This window comes from Apaloderma vittatum, unplaced genomic scaffold (assembly GCF_000703405.1).
Source record: "Apaloderma vittatum isolate BGI_N311 unplaced genomic scaffold, ASM70340v1 scaffold33049, whole genome shotgun sequence".
Classification (NCBI taxonomy): domain Eukaryota; kingdom Metazoa; phylum Chordata; class Aves; order Trogoniformes; family Trogonidae; genus Apaloderma; species Apaloderma vittatum.
This window is the reverse complement of record NW_009735211.1, coordinates 1,640-21,585: the sequence shown is the minus strand read 5'-3', so window position 1 is coordinate 21,585 and position 19,946 is coordinate 1,640. Positions and strand designations below refer to the sequence as shown.

At 46.7% G+C, this 19,946-nt stretch overlaps 1 protein-coding gene across 1 annotated transcript; it reads right to left on the bottom strand.

The window, feature by feature from the left end:
- Window positions 1-4,517: 4,517 nt before the first annotated feature.
- LOC104279296 (probable ATP-dependent RNA helicase DDX31) lies at window positions 4,518-19,645 on the bottom strand (the record flags this gene model as incomplete). The annotated part of the gene is made up of 4 exons (XM_009876519.1): window positions 4,518-4,930; window positions 13,560-13,740; window positions 18,944-19,055; window positions 19,586-19,645. Coding segments are annotated over 4 exons (501 nt in total), but the record flags the coding sequence as incomplete, so codon positions are not given.
- Between the last annotated feature and the right edge of the window lie 301 nt (window positions 19,646-19,946).

The window sequence follows — 19,946 nt, the reverse complement described above, 5'->3', positions numbered from 1 at the left end:
CCCGGGCAACAAACCCCCATCCCAAATCCTACATGGATTGACTTAAACCCAGGGGATAAGTGCTTTAGATTAATCTCATTGAATAAGAATGAGGCCAAACAAAACTCTTTAAAATCATATTAAAAATCTATCAAAGGACAACTTGCAGTGGGTGTGCTTTTCATTTTGTGAGCGCAAAGGCAAGGAGCAGACAGCAACCTTCCTCCCATTTTTTTTTAATGTGAATCAAAGACATTCTCTAATATTTAATTGTCCTTGTAGCCATAGCAGATTCCTCCTCTTACATTAATGAAGTACAAGGCTTCGTTACACATTTGTAATTGCAATATTTAAATTTGCCATTTTACATCTGGAAGAGGCTGGAAACTCCCCTTTAACAGCAGGTCCGAGCCAGTGCCATAACACAGGGGCACAGTCCAGTTCGTGCTACAAAGGTGATAGGAGAGTGTGGGGCAGAGCCCCGGGGAAACCTTTGCTCTGGGAAGGGGGAACGGCCGTGCCAGATCGGGCTGGGAAGGAAAGAGAGCATGGGGGAAGCAAAGGCTGAAACCATCTCCTCCAGGGAGCTCTTGTAGCAGAGTCAAGCAGCAGAAACTTCAAAATAAATCAGTTCAGTGAAGACACCAGAGGCTGTAGGCTCTCATGAGAGAGCACCATGCTTGCCACATGAATAGCACCTATTGCAGGAGGACCTCAGCAGCTTCATAAGCAGCTGAAGGATCAGTCTCACCTCTGGTTTGTGTGCAGGGACTGAGACGGGACCCTGCTGTCCAACAGCAGAACCCATCAGCATTGGTCCTGCACCCCTGACCAGGCTGGAAACTCTGCTTATTTCTAGAGGCCAGTGCCAGGTAGGCGTGCTCCTGGCAAGTCCTCAGGCATGGGACAGGCTGCGTTGGGTTAAAATTAGATGAAGCAGTAAAAATGGCACAGTTGAGAAGCAACACCAGTCCCATTAAGGAAACCTTTGGAGTATTGCACCAGTTCTGCTCCACCAATTTCTCTCGGGGCACAGAGGCTCCAACAAACAGGCTGCTGGTGGTTGGTTTCTGTCAGCTCCACTCTCTGGATCCAAGGCACAAACCAGTTAGTGCAGTGGGTTTGCCAGGACCAAACACAATCCTGGCTCTTGAGCGCCTTTTTGGCTTTTTCCCAGCTTGAGGGCTATCTTTCTCCTCTCCTGACAGCTTTGACCAGGACAGCCACCCTGGAAACAATGAAAGCTGCTCCACTGAACATGCCAACACATGCAAATTCAATGAAAGCAGCAGAATTGTTTCTAGCCAAGATATTTTAGCTCAGTCGGTTAGAGCGTGGTGCTGATTAACACCAAGGCCGCGGGTTCGATCCCCACTCGGTCCCAATGTGTTGCCTGATCTAGTTGAGACACATCCTTGCCCATGACAGAGAGGTTGGATTAAATGATCTCTAAGGTCCCTTCCAGCCTAGGCCATTCTATGAATCTATCATTCTATGATTTTATGGTTTCGTCCTAACACCAAACAAAATCAAGCCAGAATGAAAAGCCCAGAACAACTGGTGCTTTTCCTGCCCTCTCCACAGCCTTATGGAGAAAGTAAGTTGCTGTAGACAGAGAAGTTCTGCTGCTTTCTATCCTGCCTAGTTATGGGTGCTGCTCAGTGGTGGGGTACCAGTGCTAAGGTCTCTCATGTTCGACCTAGACACCAAAAGGTGTTCAACTACAACCCTTGTTCCAAGGTCATCCCCTTGCTTTTTCCTATCCCAAAGCCTTGAAGCATAAACTCAAGATGTTCCACCTGCTGAAGAGGATGTGGTCTCCTGTTAGCGGCAAAGGAGACAGAGCCAGAACAGAGCTGAGAAAAGGCGCAAGAACATGTCCTGGGAGAGGCAGGATTCTGGGTGTGAGAGCAGGGAGCAGAGAAGCGACAAGGGAAACCCAAACCAAGTCCAGGTTTGACTCACAGGCAACTTTATTAAAACTCCACAGTGTCATTACGTCCAGATTAAACGCAGAAACTTAAGTAGCAGGGCAGCAAGGCCCCCACCACTCACCACAATTAAGACAAGGAAGCAAACCTGACCAAAATCAACACCAGCGCAGTCAAACAGAGCAGCAGCTTCACCAAACACTGCCAAGAGCTCATCTTGGCTCCCACTCAGCCAAGACCCCTGTAACACACCCCACATACCTCAGAGACAAATACAGGGCAACATCCGTGCCGGGGAAACCCACCGTCGCTCCAGCAACTGTAGCATTTGGGTGCTCAAAGGACTTGGAAGCTTCTGCACCCACCACAGCCCGTTCTTGCAGCCCCTCCTGGCCATCCTGCCCCACCCCAAGCCCCCCCCCCCGCCCCGCCTGGGTGAAGAGGTGGTTTGAGTCAAGTACAAATTAACGCCAAACCTACTGGGGTCTTCCTGAAGTGAGCAATGCACAGGGATAAAGCCAGCTCGGAGTCGATCCAGAGCTGCCAAAGTGTAAATAAGGGCAAAATTTGTTTCCGGCTGACCCAGCTACAATCCAAACACGTTTTGCACATTGGCCTTTGAGTTTATTAAGAGGAAACCCAGCTGAGCTTCAGGGGTGTGTGTGTTTTAATGCTTTCTCTTTCTTGGTTAAGAATCTCATCCTCTTCCTTTCCTAATGACACAAGTAATCCAGCACTATCTGCTAAAAGATGGTGATGCTGAAAGAAATAGGCATTCTATTTTTTTTTAAAAAATAACATTATTCATCATGACTGTAATGTTACGTGCCCAGTTAGAACAGACGGCAATGAGATCTCCTGACATCTCTCTCTGCTGCGCTGTTGGCCTTTATTTCTACTATTACGAATTTGCCAATAGTCCCTATTAATTCATACGTGACAGCCAGGAGAAGGTCATATATTTTCCCCTCATGCACAAGATCAGTTCTTCCCAAACTTACACTCGGCATCACTCTCTCTGAGTCATTTCCATCCTCAGGGGTTTCTTTTCTGTTTGACATTTGCCTTAAACCTGGTTGCTCTTCCAAAAAGTACTCATAACAAAGTCAGGTGGGCTTTGTTGTTATTTTATCTTAAACTAATAAATGCTAGAACTTCATTCTCTCTGCAAAAACATGGTTAATTTTATACTGGGGCCTTTTTAACATCCTTTCTGAAGTTTTCAAAACAGTAAAATCAGTGTGTTTAGTAACTGCCTGGGAGGAAAAAATAAAACTGGGTCTCAAAAGTTACATTTTGGGTTGATTGTTTCCCTCCTACAGTCCTTAGTATGACTCACTATAGCCCAAAGTAGGTGCCCTCAATTCTGTATTCACAAAGTGGGTATCAGTTTCATCTGGTTATATTCCTTTTTACTTTCTGGCACCTGAAATTGCCACTGGATTTGAGCACTTCCTAGTCCCCTGTTACGCACCACACCTGGCTTGGGTCACAGGTGGGCTGTTCTCCTCGAGCGAGACCCACGCAGGCAGCAGAACGTTGTGCTCTGGCAGGGCTTTGTCCTGTTTTCAAATGCCTGCTGCTCCACGCTTGTGTGACAGGAGGTGCTGGAAGCAACACCGCGCAGAAGAGGAGGAAGTGGGTGCTCATGGGGAGGTCCTGGGGGAGTTTTAAGTCTCCTGCAGGTCTGGGGGAGCATCTGCTCTCCCCCACTGAGCCCCCAACACCTCACCAGCTCAGAGAAGAGTTTTGTTAGAGACTTCACCAGAACTCAGGTTCCATTTCACAGGCCAGGCAGTGGTGAACGAGGGCTGGCCTCAGCACATCTGGGGCCAGACCACATTCCTTTCAACGATAAGCAAGAACAAGAAAAAAGGTAAATGGGAAAACCAAGAAGTGAAATCCATTCTGTTGGTATGTACTCAAAAGAGGCCAAGCCAAAGCAGGGAGAAGCCCGAAAGCCAAGGTTACGACTGGCAAGTGTTAGTAAGAGCCTGCAAAAGCTTTAATGTTCAGAGGGGTGAGACATTTTATACCTGCTCTGCGTTATATAATTAGGTTTGACAATACGCTGCAGGCAAGGAGAAGTTTGGAGATTGCTGGATGCCGCGCTGGCTCTTCCCACAGTGACAACGTTTGCTCCCAAACTCGAGAGTTTTGACATGAAGTTTCGTGCCCATGAGCTCTTGCCCCAAAGGGACCATGTGTCATCACACTGAAGAGCTCTCCGCAGCCCTGCCACTCGCGCTGAAATCCGGGAGATTCCTTCCAGGTGGCAATATCTGACTAATGATCAGTGTCCAGGGACAGACCTTGGCCCCGCGCACAAAGGACGGGAGAGAAGGTGGCTCCCTGAGACAGGAGCAGAAGTGCCCCTCCCCGTATAACACAAGGGGAAGGGGCAGCCTTCCTTCTCCTCTTAAACATGATCCTGGAACCCCTCTTCTGCCACTACTGTTTATCTGGTTAAAAACAGGCACGCAAACAAGATTGTGGAGTGTTTCTACAGGTCTTTTAAATAGGAAAGCAGCTCCTGTCTGAGTACGCTTGACTGACTTTCATGTTATATAGATATCACAGTGCTCCAAAACCCACACTTTTTAAAAATTTATTTTTCTTGCAAAAAAATCACCTTAGAAATGTGGCACGTCTTCAGGAAGCCACATTTAATGGCAGCCGTGCAACAGGACACGCCTGGATTCGATTCCATTTGGACCTATGGAATGAAGGGGAGGAGGCCAAGATCCCCGAGATCCCTCCCATATTTGCCTGATAAATTGAACCACTCCTCAGCTGATTTGGCAGGTCACCCTGACCCCCGGCTGAGGCACTCAAGCAGGGTTTTTGCAGCCAATGACTGGAAGGTCCCGGCTTATGTTGGAATCTGCTGGTTGCCAGTTTTTCTCTGTCTTTTCTTCTTCTTGACCTTGGATACACCAGTGTCCATCCCGCTGGAATATTCAGATCGCAAGATCTCAGCGAGGCGATGTTTGCCGTGGGTCTTCTTGAGAAGGTCAGACCTGGGCAGAGGGAAGAGAAGAGGAATTAGATTTCCTTCTCTCCGAACTGCTGCTAGGTGGGTTACTGATTTTACAGCCGCAGAAAGTGACATTTGCGCATTAGCAGGAGAACAGCTTCCTTTTCTTGAGGCTTGATTTGAAATTCTGTCTCATGCAAAATTAGATATTGTTGTGACAGGTTTTCACAAAGGTGGCAAAATATCATGCCGTTTTTAAAAGCAAGCCTTTGTTCTGTACAAATGCTCTTGCAGGGGTGGCGGGGAGAAGGAGGGAAGGTTTTGTGCTGAAGGCTGATGAATTAGGTGACACAGCAGTTTGAAAATTATAATAATAATAAAAAACCCCAACTAACAGCTTTAAGACATTGAACAATGGAAACATTTTATAAACAGAGCTTAAATCCAGAGTTTGAAAACACAAAAACCCCAAACAAACACGCCAAAAAAAAAAAGTCAGGAGTCTAAACCCAATAGACTCTTTTTCTCGCAGTGTCCTGCAGACATCACATGGACCTTACAGCCTCCCTCTCCAGAGACCAGCTTTTGCAACGGTAGCTGCATTCTGCCCAGCCACTAAACTCCAACATGGATCTCCCTGTAGCCTTAAACTGCCAGCTATAAATATAAAACCCCACTCAGCACTTTTCCACCACAGGTTCTGCCACTGTCCTGCTCTATAACCTTGGGAAAGACTCATCCCCACTGCTGCCACCATCCTCACTGATTTAACCCGCAACCCCTTCAGTGGGGGACCTGTCGTTCCCTACCATGTTTCCATAGTCCTGGGCACAACGGGGTATCCACAGCTACTGAGGTCTGCACGTCCCACTCTCCTCTTTTGTGATAAGGACCAGTGACAGATCTCCAAAATTTCCAGAGAAGTGAACGGAATCAGTCTGTCCCTCTACACACAAGGGAGCTGAATGGACGCCTGGCACCCGTGCCAGCGTGTATTACAACAGCACATGGGCCTCAGCATTCCCAAAGGCCTCAGAGCACTGACTCTCACAGCTCCTTCAGAACCACGCTGGGGATCACAGGAGAAGGAAGCATTTATTTGGCTGCCCCAAGAGATCATTCCATTTATTAGGGCCAAACACACAAGGAAGGCAAAGGAAGCAAACTCTTGGCTGCCTAGGGGTATTTGTTTGTTTGCCCCTTTTTCCACAGCTTTTTTTTTTTCCATCCTGGTGCTGATTTCATGCCCTGGAGTGGGTCTGGAAGGGTTGATGAGAATGGTGAGGATGGTGAGATGATTACCACTGAAAGATATGGAATACACAGGTGAGAAGATTCTGCTGCCTTCAGTGTAGTCTCCGTTCTCACACTAATTAAGCATTCAGGCTCTGCACTGGTAGAAGGGCTGGAGACTGGACATACCGGAGAAATAAGACATGCAGCCATCACCTGGGTTTGAACCCAAAGAAATGAAGGCAAAAAGACAGAATCAATTCAAAAGTGGCCTTATAGCCAACGAAGCAAACATGCTACCAGTAAAGTCGTACCTGCGGGACCTCCTGTCAGGCTGCACCCCTGAATGTGCAAAACTGAGTGAGGGCAAAGTCTCATGCCAAGGTGTGCCCCGAGCCAGCCCAGCTCTGCTGTAAAAACTTCCTAGTGCAGCTCTAGCCTCCACTCAGCCCCCTCCATCACTTGATAAAGTTTCTATGTGACACTTTCATTGTGTCTCCAAGCATTTACTACAGTAATTCGAGGGTAACCAAGCAACAGATCAGTTTACTTAACAACAGGGAACTATCTGCTGCAAAAGGACAAGTAATCCACCAGTAGCTGCCGGGCTGAGATTCAGCTCAGCAGGGAGGTTGTCCAACATTTTATTATCAATCAGGTAAAATCATTGCCCAATTAGTAAATCAATACCCCCTGCTGTGGTGATCAGCCGCAGACAGAAAAGCAAGCATGCAGGGAAAACAGAGGTTTCTCCCTCTAACCAGGGCCACACACACACAAAAAAAATAAAAATCGATGGAGCTGTGCTGTGGAACCTGTACTGATCAGTGCAAGAAGAAAAGCAGCTGTCAAGGCCCTGTTGAAACATGAGATGGAAGAGCAACAGCAACAGTCTGCAGTGACAGCACACTGGGGAAGTGCACCAGGTCAAGGTCCCTGGCTGGATGCAGAATCCTGCTGTAAACCTGTAAATTCCCCTCTCTGCTCAACTGGTGAGAGTCTCTGCGGCTCTGCCAGAGCAGCCAAGACAACATCGTCAAGGCAAGGCGCCCTGTGGTTATGAGACAAAGCCCAGGAGAACAGAGCAAGACCTTGATGCTCACCCTCTGAGCATCCTTGGGCAAAGTATTTAACCTCTTTGGCCTTCGTGTCCATTCTCCCACCTTATAACCGGGGGTGACTGCATTTTCCCTGATGCAAAGGCTGATGTGATGTTAAATTGAGTGAATCGTGTGGTGATTCTGGATACTTTGGCAAAAAGCTTCACAGAAAAGCTGTAAATGCAAGATGCATTTGCAATACAGACAGAACCCATGTTCCCGTCCCTTGATAAGCACATGGATTGTCAGCATCTCCTTCTGTGATCTCACGTCTAGATATCACACTATATCGAGCCCTAATGAGAACATATCATGTTGATATCGGGCAGAGAAATCCCCAACCCTTTAAATCCCTCCTTCCGAACACAACATCAGTCTTTAGGTGGGGAACTACGAAACGGCGCAGCTAAGGGGAACTTGCAGGAGAAAAAGAGATTCACTAATGACTGACCCATCCCACTGTGCTACAGTGCCAAGATTTCAGCAGGGCTGAAAGGAGAAAGAAGCGTTCACAAGGATGAGGAAAGAGCCACTTTTATTAGCTGGGGGAAAATGAGACAGGAATAGAGAAGTCATAAAACTCAGAAAATGAAACAGCCCCAACACATGAATTAGGGAGAACCTGTCCCTGAACACAAGCTATTTGACTTCCCTGTGTTACTGTCCAGTGTGCTGGGTGTGGAGTGCTGCAACATACTGGATGCCAGGGAGAAGCACCGCTGGGCTACTGCTCTTCTGTGCCAGATATGGGGTATTGGGACTCCCATAAGACAGACAGGAATTAGCGAGCAGTCAGAGGAGCCAGCAGAGATGAGTGAGCACTCCCGTCTAATTTCAGGTGGGGGACACATCACCCCTTCATTTGCAAGGCATACATACGTTTCATTGACACATCTGCTTCATTAGAGAATTGAATCACCAACTGGTCTCCAAGCCAAAAACTCCTGCGTGTCAGAGCTGTGATACACAGACATCCATGGTTTCTTGGATATCATTTGATGGCTCAGAAGATGCCTCTGCTAGTCTTTTTAGCTAAATGCTGAGCGAGTTTGTTCTCAGAGGTGTCTCCTTCAACTTGGTTGGCATTGCTGTCTGTTCCTTTGTCTTGAGCTGTGTGAAATACTGGTGCAATGCAGCACAGCAAGAGTAGTGACCTTTAACCAACTCGCAGCATCTGCAGCAACCAAAGGCTCCCAAATCGCTCCAGCTGAGGACGAAGGAGTATAAAGTTCTGACGCACAGTCCCAGAACTCATGGTGTGTCTTTGGAGCAGAGAGGAGTAGGCTGTTTCATTTATCAGAAAACATTTCAACATGGATCGCGCTATCAATCTGCCTGACAGCAGCTCCAACAGCTCTTTGAAACTGTGCCAGCAGCAGAGCTGGGTTACCTCTGGGCCAAGGCTGCTGCAACACCTGCTTTTTCCACTTACAGCATTGGATGAACCATCTGCAGCCAACGCAACCCTGTTTGGGTTGGGTTTTCTGTTGTTCTTTGCAGAGTAGGGGCAAGAGATTCATCAGTGATTCTACGCTGCTCTCGACAAGTCAACAGATGGCCTAGGTACTCTGTTATCAGCTGATGCAAACACTAGCTTGAGAAGATCAAGGAAAATTATTACCCAGACTGAACATCAAGCGCTGTTCCAGAACAGTCAGAGCAGTCTTCATGCCGAGACACGCTGAACAGCGAAGCCCGCCTTACCCCTACTGAAGTCACCTGTACTCCTGCTACACAGAAAGAGACAAAACCCCACAGCTTCACTTTCATTACCACCCCTTGAGCTTCACCCTATGGAGGAGAAAGGATGAGAGCACCACTGGGAGGCTGGGAACCTCCCAGGATTCTGCCAGGCTCTTTCACAGCCTAAAGGACAGAATATATTTCAACCGAGAGGGCTGAACATTTTTGGTGCGTACTAAGCAGTGCAGAGATTTTCTAGCTCCATGTGCAAAAGCCCTACCAGCTCACTCAAACATGGAGCAAAGGCTCTGTGCTGCGGAATGGGGCAGTAGTAAAGGGTGTTGCAACAATCAGAGGGATTCTACAATTACGAAACTTCAATTACATAACAGGATTTTTAATAACACCATGATGTGGTAAGCAGGACTCATCTGTGTCCCTGATCTGCCTTAATGAAGAGCAATCACTCCCTTCACAGCAGCCAGACCTCTCACTCTCATTTTTAGATCCATCTGCATTCCAGTTCGTGAGTACCTGCTCTTACCTGAGCTCCAGTCTGGCTTTCTAGAGCAGACTGCCCAAACCAAGCGAAATTCCCAGCGGGCTGAATTCCAAACTTGCGTTTTGACTAATTAAGTGATATTAGGAAAGCTGTAAACGGCACACAAAAACTGGCAGGCAAACTGCTTCTAATCATTAGACAATTGCTTTGCAGGGAGACCCAGCTGCAGCCTCGATTCGCAAGCCCTGTCCATAGAAGCATTAGTCTTTCCAAAATTGCCAATGCCAAGACATTCAAAAGCGGAATCAAGGATAGAAGGCAAAAGGCTACTAGCTTGCGCCCAGAGCAGACTGCTGCCCTAGCCCTGCGAAGGAGGACACCCAGGGTGACAAGGTGTATTTCCCAGCAGGAGTCTAATTCTGCCTGACCACTAAACGCTGAAGAATGAATTAGCATGATAATCTTGCAGCCAAAACCTTAAGGGCATGACGACATCTATATTCAGAGTGATGGCAGTGTCATAATGATGTAAACCAATCCTCTCACACAGAAGCATCCTGGGCAACTTTTCTTGATCTCATTTTAGTTAAGGATTGAACCTGAACTCCGAAGCATGAGGGGGTTTTCACCTTCATTTGTATACTCCTTTTTTGCACAACTATGAATATACTTGATACTCAAGATGTAAGCTCAATCTCTCTGAGCATTTCTGCCATCAGAGATATCCTGTAGCCATGAGTACCACAGGAACCTACCAAACTTAAAAGATTTATCTCTTCCTTTAAAACGACTTGAATGCACAAATAAGGGAAATTAGGTCCTTATTACAGTGAAGCCCTTTGGGGACAGACACCAGCCTTCCAGAGCTGGAAAGGAAAAAAACCAGGCCATCAGGTGCCACAGAATCCCATAAAGCCTCACTAATCCAAAACGCAAAAGATCGAGCAGCGCAGGGATGCTTGGTGGAAAGGCCACAGGCCTTCGGCATCTGCATTGTGGAAGAGTCGAAAGACGTGTCTGTGTAACACGTCAGCTCCTTCTCGTGCGCGCTGCTCCTCCGCAGCGAACGAAAGACAGTTAATCCCTCCATGGGAGTGGGATCAGCTTCCTTGCATCTACCCTTCAGTAAAAGCACAAGCCTAGGCACTTACTAAGCTGATGTACTGTAACTCAATATACAGTATCTGGTTCAGGTGCTCATCTCTCACCTAAACACGACATTTCAACTTTGAAAAACATCACGAGCAATTATTTTTCCCTCTTCAGATCAGGTTTTGCAAGAAGCACCACAGCTAAGTGGATGGCAGATTTGCACAAAGAGGTTTAAAAAACACATGAAAGTTTCACACATGCATTCAGGAGAGGGCTGCTCCCACGTTTCAGCACGGAACCATCGCACACCTGGCTGCTCTATCTTCCTGTCTCACCTTCCCCAAGCAGGCTCTCTAAGGAGGCGCTCAGCACAAAAGGAGACTTCAAAAGAAATGAAGTTTTCTTTGTCCTCTTAAGGAAACATTTAATGATTGTCCTTACCCCAGTTTCAACCCGGACTGCCTGTTCTTTACTCTCTAGACAGGTGCTGAGAGACGAGGCTTTAGCTAGCAGACTGATTAAAAACAAGTATCGGATGTTTGGAGACAACGTGTAATACGACAACCAACACTCATGGTATGATGTGAGAAACGTAATTAGAAAGATTGCTCTGTAACTATACTTATAATTTCAAGCCTTGCATTTTGCAATTAAACCCCATTTGTCTTCTAACAGGCAGGCTCAATTCTGGTTTCTGCCTTGTCAGTGTGAAATGAAAAGCAATTCTCTGTAAGTTAACACCATTATCTTGAATTTATGCTAGCGGAGACTGAATTTGAATCTATATTCCCTTCTCTCTGTTGTGGGTTTTGTTTTTTTTTTTTGAGCACACACAGAGAAAGTTGATTGGAGACAAGTTTCACAGGCAAGAACAATTGTTGGACGTCACAACTTTGGCTATTTCTGCAGGGTCTTAACTTTCCAGACGCTCCTGGATTTGAAATCTGGAGCTTGAGCCGTGATGAACCTGTGCAAAGCCTGCCCGCTTTCCCTGAGCTGCAATTACATGATCCACGTGCAAATGAGCTTTCAAATCGCTCTCAGACCATGTGTTCTAACACCTCCACATCCCCTAACCCCACACGTCCCGTGCATAAACTACCTACTGTATCTTGAGCTTGTCTGTACTATAATAGGATGAAGACTTGGGGAGGAGGAATGGCATCTAAGAGGTTCATAACAAGGGAAAAAGTAGCTCTAACAGAGTAGCTACATCATAGGAACAGAGAGAGGCATTGTTGCTGGCCAAGTAATCCTGTGACACGCTACTGTCAGTCATAGCTTGACACCCTGCTGAGCCAGCAAGACATCAAAGCCCACCCCATACCATCTTACATGCTCTTTATCGGCTAATCAGGCTATTCTTCCTGAAATAAAGCTCCGTTAAATCCCCTGCTCACAGGGGCATTCCCATCCTGTTGCCCATCTGCTGGTGAGGGTCGGCTGAAGCAGGAGGCAGATCAGTGGCCTGTCCCTGGTGGCTTCTCAAAGCAGGACAATGCAGTCTCCAACTTTTTATTTTAAAATCCCTTCCTTTTGCTTTTTTTGTTGTTTTGGTTTGGTTTTTGTTTTTGTCCAAGATATATACATGTGCAAGCGAGGTCACCAGCCCAGAAGCAATTATGTGGATTGGTGCTCTAACTGCATGGCTAACGTTTGCTAACGGAGACTGCAGCACCAATTCCGTGGAAGGAGTCACAACTGATACTGATAAAAAGAAAAAATATATTCCTCTATCTTCCTGCAGTGATTTTACTGGCAAGACAGAGGTTCGCATCCTGCCATTGCGCTAGAGAAGACGGTGAGCCCTAAACATTGTAATCTCAAAAGGGAGGATTCCCTATCTGTGGAACCAACTCAAAGTAGCTACGATCAGACGTCCCGAGCATCTTCAGCTCCATTTCAAGCAGAGAAGAGGATTCAGGGCTCTGCTCCTCCAGAAGCATCAGGGAGTCTCAAATTCCTTACATGGAAAGGAGCACCCCAGAACAGCCCTGTCCACACACCAAAGGGGAGAGAGTTGTAACTCCAGGTTTGTTACAGACTCTTCCTGGGGGAGATCCCACATGACTTTGCAGAAATGCTTTTGCCAGAACTACTTAGATTTAAGTAGGCAGCAGAACACAGGTTTGCCGAAGAATCATTTTTACCAACAGATCTGCTTGTTGATTTGGGCTTGTACCATAGAACTACAGTCAATCACAGAATTAACAACTAAAAGAATACACTGCAGTCCTCTCCTTTCCTGAAGGTACTAAGTTAATGTCTTCTTAGGGAGAAGAGTAAGGAATTCAAGCTGCAGCTGGCCATTCTGAGAGGATGGACACAATTTGTCCCATGGCAAATCTGACAGCTGGGAAACTGCTGGTGGAACTGCAGGAAAAAGCCTACAGAAGACTGTCTGTCTAGTGCAGAGAAGGTGATAAAATAGGCCAGAGGAGGCCACAGATGGCCTTTAAAGACAGTAAGACACATACTTTGCTCCTGATGCAGTGCTATCTGTCCAGGCCCACAAAGAAGAGTCTACCTTGTGAGATAAATCATCACTAATACATTCTTGCTCCTAATGTGCAGGACAGCCAACTTCAAATCTGAGAGGGGAAAATGATCCCTTGTCTCCTACTTCCTCGACGCTTTTATCATCCCACGCCCTACATCAACAGCAAGTATTTAGGAGAACAGCTGTATTTGTGAAAGCCCTTCCCCAGACAGGGGTGAGGACAAAGAGGACTGCAGCTGATCCTGACGGATCACAGCACCCTGAAGGACCATGCAACCGGAAGTGGGCATGTGAACGGAAAATAATCTGGCAGCTTCTTCTACGGAGGTGCTTGTCCATGACAAGAGCTCAGAGAGCAACCCAACCTAACCCAGTGCCTCAACATGATTTAGTCTCTCAGGAACAATCCCACCTGACCTCCCCACAGCCGGGGTGTCCCTTCCAACCCAAACCATTTTATGACTCTATGATTCCTGGAGCAAGCACACCAACCTCGAGGAGCGAAGCACACTATATCTTGTCATGTAGCACTCCTTGGCTCAGGAACATCATGTTGGCCTACCTTTTCGGTCTTGGTTTGGTTCTCTTCTTGGAGCCTGCAGTTGGACGAGCAGTCAGGTTCTGGGGGGCATCTCTCAGGCCAAAGCTCTTGGCCACGTGACCCAGGTGGAGAGATTTGATGTGGAAGATGTGCTTGAGGTTCCTGGGATAGGTGGTGTAGGCACAAAGGAAAGACTGCAGTGCTGAGGAGGAAGGGGAAAAAAAAAAAGAGTGAATTGTGTTTGCTACTGCATTTTTATATATATATACTTAAAGATTCAGCTGTTCCAGCTGAAAGGACATTGGTCTTGTCCTTTGGGACACCTTCTGGTCAGCAGCTGGTAGAAAAGGTTGGTATGTTAAAAATCTGTGAAGGGTGTATAGTACTAGTAGAATCCTGAAAGGAGAAGGTAGGTGGTGGTGAAGTGATAGGAACTGAAACAAAGCGACATGACGTTGTCTTAAGTTTGCCTCTTGAAAAGATGCCCCTTCTGCCAGGAAGGGTGATGTCTGTGGCTTATCTCGGAGGGAGAGTCACGGACACCAAATGGAAGCAGATAAGAGGAGAGAGGGAATAGAGAAACGGGGACTGAAAGAGAAGCATAAAGAAGGCATAGGAAGACTCCTCTGATATTGCAGTCCCAGCAGTCCGTGCATTTTTCACCAGTTACTAGCTAGTCCCTTATAAATATCTGAGAGCCAGGAGGATTTCCTGACTCATCATCACACTGAGAATAGAGCTCCCCTTCTCAAAAGGGAAAAATAATAGAATTGTGTGCAAATTTCCCTTCACATCTTTATATTCCTGTAATGCCCTTCCCTCAGGGCTCATTGCTCTAAAGACGATCATCCACTAATATGAACGCTACCACTGCTCCTCCACGTACCCAGAACATTAACTACACCCAGGCTGTCCTTTCCACTATGGGGAATAGGGGGACTTTTAGTAAGGAAGCTCCACAGCTCAGAAAACGCCTCCTTTCAATCCCCTGCTGCCTCTCCGCTTGCTAAACCTCCCGTGTCCCCGCAGCGCGCCCTCCAACCACCACCTACATCTTCCTCTCCCTCTCAACCCCTGACAGCAGCAAGCTCGAAACTCTAACCTCTCCTGCCCTTGCCCGTTGAGCCACCGGACCAGCAAGTTTGCCCACAGCTTATGTCTAATCTCTTGGCAGCAGCCGGAGATTGGAGTTTATGAACAGTAATAAAAATGTCATTTTAGCAGATCAGCTCCTAGAAGGACCCAGGGAATCCATCAAAGCTCTGTTTACTGAGCAAAGCGAACTCCTTTTCCCAATCGATGAGAAGAAAAGATTGAGTTTTTTGCACCTTCTTCCCAATTTCACAGCGCTAAGCTTTCAGAGGCATCAGAGCATTGAGAGACCTATGTTTTCCAAAAAAGAGAATGTTAAATTCCAAACACCCTGTCCTGGTGCCTCATCTGAAGGCCATCCTTCTGAGGGGTTATAAACCAGCTCAAACGCTCTCAAAAACCTCACTCTGCTGCTTTTTTTGGTGAAGTTATTGGTCGAATTGACCTGCTAATAGAAGGTGTAACTCTTCAAAAGGAACAACGCGAACTTGCTCTCGCTCTCACTTTGGTCCCGTTGGAGCTAATATAGCCGTCTTTCTCGCAGCACTTGCACTGGTTGATGCTAAAGATCCTGTTATGATGAAGGCTGAGCTCACAGTTCTCGATAGGAGAGGCTGCTGGTGCTAACTCTGCAGATCAGAGTTCAAGAATCAAAGCATCAAAGGCCCCCCCCTCTTCCCAAAGTCTTGACAACTGCCAGACCCAGCCCTGAGTCAGAGCATGCAAAAACCAGGCAGAGCTGCAAGATGCTCACCCAAATCTGCACCAACAGCCCTGCTGCACCAGCAGGTCGAAACCTCAGCTCACACAACTGTCTTACCCCTGTGGAGCTCAGAGCTGCTGGCGTTCGTTAGAGCACCCATGAGACTGAAATGAAGACCTTTGTGAACACAATTCTATTTTATATCTTTCCTATCAGGTCTTCTGACCTCTCAGTATTGTCAGAGTCATGTTTTCTGGCTTTTATGTTTAATTATAGTGGCCAGATGTTAAAAGTGCTTTTTTTTTAAAAAAAAAAAGGTTGCAATTCTTTTATAATTTTGCGATCAAGGAGACAGAGGTTTGTAAAAACAGCTCAAAAAGACTGCAAACACTGCTGGTCAGACCATAATTTACATAAAAAGTGCCTCATCTTAACACCACAGAAGCAAACTGCCTAAGCTGTTAGAGTTTCTGCCACACCAACACGAGTCTGAGGCAAGGCACATTGGCCTGCGGTGGGATTCAGACTTGCGTCAGGTAAGAGAGTGGATTTACCTTGGTGCCTTGTTATTACACATCCTCGCTTTTCTGTAAGAAATGTAAATGTGGAAAGTTGAAAAAAAAAAAAAAGCTAAATATGATGGAGGTTAGACAGGCTGGTTTGTTGCTTTTTTAAACAGAGGCAAGAGAGTAATGAGAAATGAAAGTGAGACAGGTGACATAACCTGCTCACCACACTCAGCTGGCAGCCAGCTCCCAGTGGCTGCATCAATCTGGGGAGGCATTTCGCCAGCGCCCAGAGCACACGGGGACGGGAAGGAAGAACACACCAAAACCACCACAGATCCAAGCACTGTGTCCCAGCGGTGAGCTCCTGCGATTCTGCCATCCCTCTCAACACACGGGTGCTGATGACAGAAAGGATGAGGCAAAATGCTCAACTACTGACTATAAAATGGGGAAACACGGAGAGAAAAGCAGGGTTTGCTTCCTTACCCTTTCTGTAACCCCAGTGGCACAAAGGATCAGTCTCCTGAGTTCTATCTGCCGCCACAGCTCCAAAACGAAGCACCTATCACCAAGCAATCCTTCCAACGAGTTTTCTCTTTCCTGGAAGGGGCTCCACGCTTTGTGAGATCCACGCTCCAGGTAGCAGGGCCCAGCCGTACCAAGCCTCCCCCCATCTCACCACTGAGCAGTCAATCAAGTCTGAAGGGCAGCACCTTCACTGAACCATTTGATTTGAGTTTGGAAAACACGGAACTGAGAGGCAGAAGGGATGAGTGGGCAGGAAGCCACTCGCCTTTTGAAAGCGGGCTGCAGTGAGAACACTGCTTATTAACATTGACTAGGTCAGAAAATGGGGAAAAAGAGAAAAAGAGAGAGAAACAAATGCATCTCTGGCACAGTTTCCAATTGATTGTCTGCCATGAAAGCAAAAGCCAGCTGCCGTGTTAATTATTCATGATGCCTGGCGCAGAGGGGAGGAAGAAGGGGCTTATGGAAGCCACTCAGCAGTGGAAAATTTGCATATGTAGATATAGCAGAGTAGGAAAAAGAGGTGGAGCGCTCCTGTACAAGATAAATGGGATGCACAACATTTCAGCATTTTCTGATATATTTTCTGTCCTTCTCGTCCACGGCTAAAAAAGTTTTTAGTGCTGAGGTCAGCAACAAGTGTGCAAAGAGAAACCACAGAGGTTTTCCAAGCGTGACCAGAGCCATTCAGCTGCTCTCCCTGTCACAGTCATTTCAGGTTAGGAGTTCGCAGAGGGTGTAAGAAATCCCAGGGGAGCAACGAGAAGTTTATCCACGCAGAATTGAGGATTTGATCGCATTAGTCACATGCTTTGAGATTGTGGACTTACAGTGCAGCTATAGAAGTAATTACCCCAGTCAAGTAGCACGACACACCTGAAAACGGGTGCAAGCTGCTTGTGTAGTGAACCTCTAACACTTTCACTGTAGGAGAAGGGTATTTCGAAACGCTGAGGAAAAAAAAGAAAATCAGCACCGCAACTGCCAGGAGGGAGGTGAGAATCAGGACAGTGACATGCAGTGGCAGGGGACAGAGCAAAGAGTGAAGCAGTAGGATTTCAAACACCTTGTCCATCAACATCTGGGGCAAGCAGGGAGTTACAGTACGAGCTCTACTCATTCTGCTATGTCATCACCTAACAAGTTAGTACAACATTCAGAAAAAACTCTGCACCTTTGACCTCTTGAACAATTGCTTCTCTCTCACTATTCCAATCCATTTTAATGTTGGAACTTCTACCTTAAGAACAGCCTTCCCTTATCCAGTTTCTATGATGACACTGTACAGCTCAAAGATCAGGTTGTCCGTTTGGTTTTGGACCCCTTGGTATGTGATTTATGCAGTTTAGCACACGTGGTACACTTGTGCCACACACATACAGCAGGTATGTATACATATAATCATAAACAGAAATTACGCAGACCATTAAAATTCACCTCATCAAGACCCCCTCATCCAAACCTAACTGGAAAAGCTGTAGAACTGACATTAACAAGACATCCAGAGAAGCTTAGACAGCAGGATTTGACTCAGGTCAAAGTGAAAAACAAGGTGAAAAAGAAAACAATCAGGAAGGGAGACATGTGGGAGAAGGAGACATAAAAAAGGGAAAAGGCTCTAGTCTTATATATTGTGAGCAAGAGTGGTTTAGTCTTAGCATAAAGAGTTTGCATTTTGTGGACCTGTCTCAATATTTAATAATCAAATTCTGAGTAATTGTCAAAGAACTTTTGGGGCCTGACTTCTCACGTTTCCTTTACAACAGCTGTTCAGTTTTCAGGTGCACCCAGATCAGCCTTACAGAGCAACAGAACAGTACCTGGAATAGGGGTACCCACATTGTACCACCTTTTTGGCTCCCCTCAGGAGACTGCTTAGTGTCTATTGTCCTACCACACCCCTGGTAAGTTCTTCACCTTTCCCCCAAACCCAACTTCCTCTGGATTTTCCAGACTGAGAAGCAGACAGGAAGAGTTTCTCCTGCTGCTCAGTGCCAAAGGCTGGGTACCCTGCTTGGCAGAGATGGGAGATCAAATACCAGCTTTGCACCCAACTACAATTATTATTAAATCCATCCCAGTTTTGCTTCTTTCTGCCTTTCTGAACAGTTGCCTTCTCTCTCATTTTTCTCCCAGCCCACACAACCACCTCCAGTCTAAGACCTTTGCCTGTTAGGAGTTGCCCCAAGGCATCCTGTCTTACAGGCTTCAAATTCTTCCCTGGTGTCAACTGCAAGGATCCAATGGGTGTTGCACGAGGATGTGGTTAAGCAGGTCACTCATGGTCTCCTCAGCACAACGCACAGAATCTACTCGCTCATGTGACTGGGTCAGAGCCTCTGGATGTGACTATCAAAAGCCAAGATTAAACCTCATTTGCACGTAATACGGGAATGCAAGAAATTAACATTTAATATCACCACAAAGCCTTCTGGGCTCATCTTAACCCCCTGCAGAGCCCAACAGCCCCAAAATGTTTCTTCCAGGCCTTTTCCCTGAAGCTCTCCCCCAGACGAAAACCTTGGCAGCTTAGATGAGCCCTTGTGGAATAGACGGAAAAGAAACGCACTGACCTTTCTTTGCCCACCGGAGAGTGCCCTCGCTGGAATGAACGTGGTCTTCAAATTTTGTCTGCAAGACCGTGGCCCGCTCCCGGACTTCCTGAGGGTCCGTGCCACAGGATTTCTACAAGGGCGGTGGGAGGATTAGAGCAAAGAGAAAATTTGAGTCAGGAATAATGAAGCAGTTTACAATAGATTTAATAACAGTAAAATCACACAGTAACCACCCAGGGGCCAACGAAGGTAATCCTCTCAATATTACTAGAGAAAAAAAAAATACAGATAAAGATGTTAAAGTCAAAGCAGCCAGTGAGCGCTGTGTGGCGAGGAGCGCAAATCAGTTTTAATTTTGTGTTTTCTAACATCCATCACGTATCTTTTTCTCCTTGACTTTCCCCCCCCCCTCAGATTCAACAGGCTAGATACCACTGCTTGTTTCCATTGGAGTTATTCGAAATAACTCCCCCTGGACTCTGCACTAACATTTTTAGTCAGATGTTGCAAGTTCCCCTGTGCAGCTCCCCAAAACACCTGGCCTGTTCTTGGCACTCATGGGGCAGGAGATCTATGTTTACCCTCATGCTCCAGAGAATGGAACAAATTCAGTACCTGTGAAAAAGCCAACTAAATGAACTTAGCACTATTGATGCCTACGTGAAGTTTTATCACTGTCAATAAGTCGCACTTCACCGTAACTGTCATCACATGGTGCCTCTAGAACAAGACAAGGCCCTTGCACCACAGGCACAACAGAAAACGGAAAACATTCCTGAGAGAGTCAGCTGCTACTGGGAGGAGAAAAGAGTCCTTCTCTGGAGTACCCAGGCGGAGAAAGGAAATGTGGACAAGAAAACAAGAGAATTTTTGATGGAAAGTTGAGAACAAAGCGCAAAGCCAAGCACCCATGGATGTGAACCTCTCCCAGAAAAGGGCCACAGTTCTCAAAAGCTACTCACACGGGAACCAGCACCCATGTGTAGGAGTGCCAGACTCAAACCAGCAACTTGATACTGGT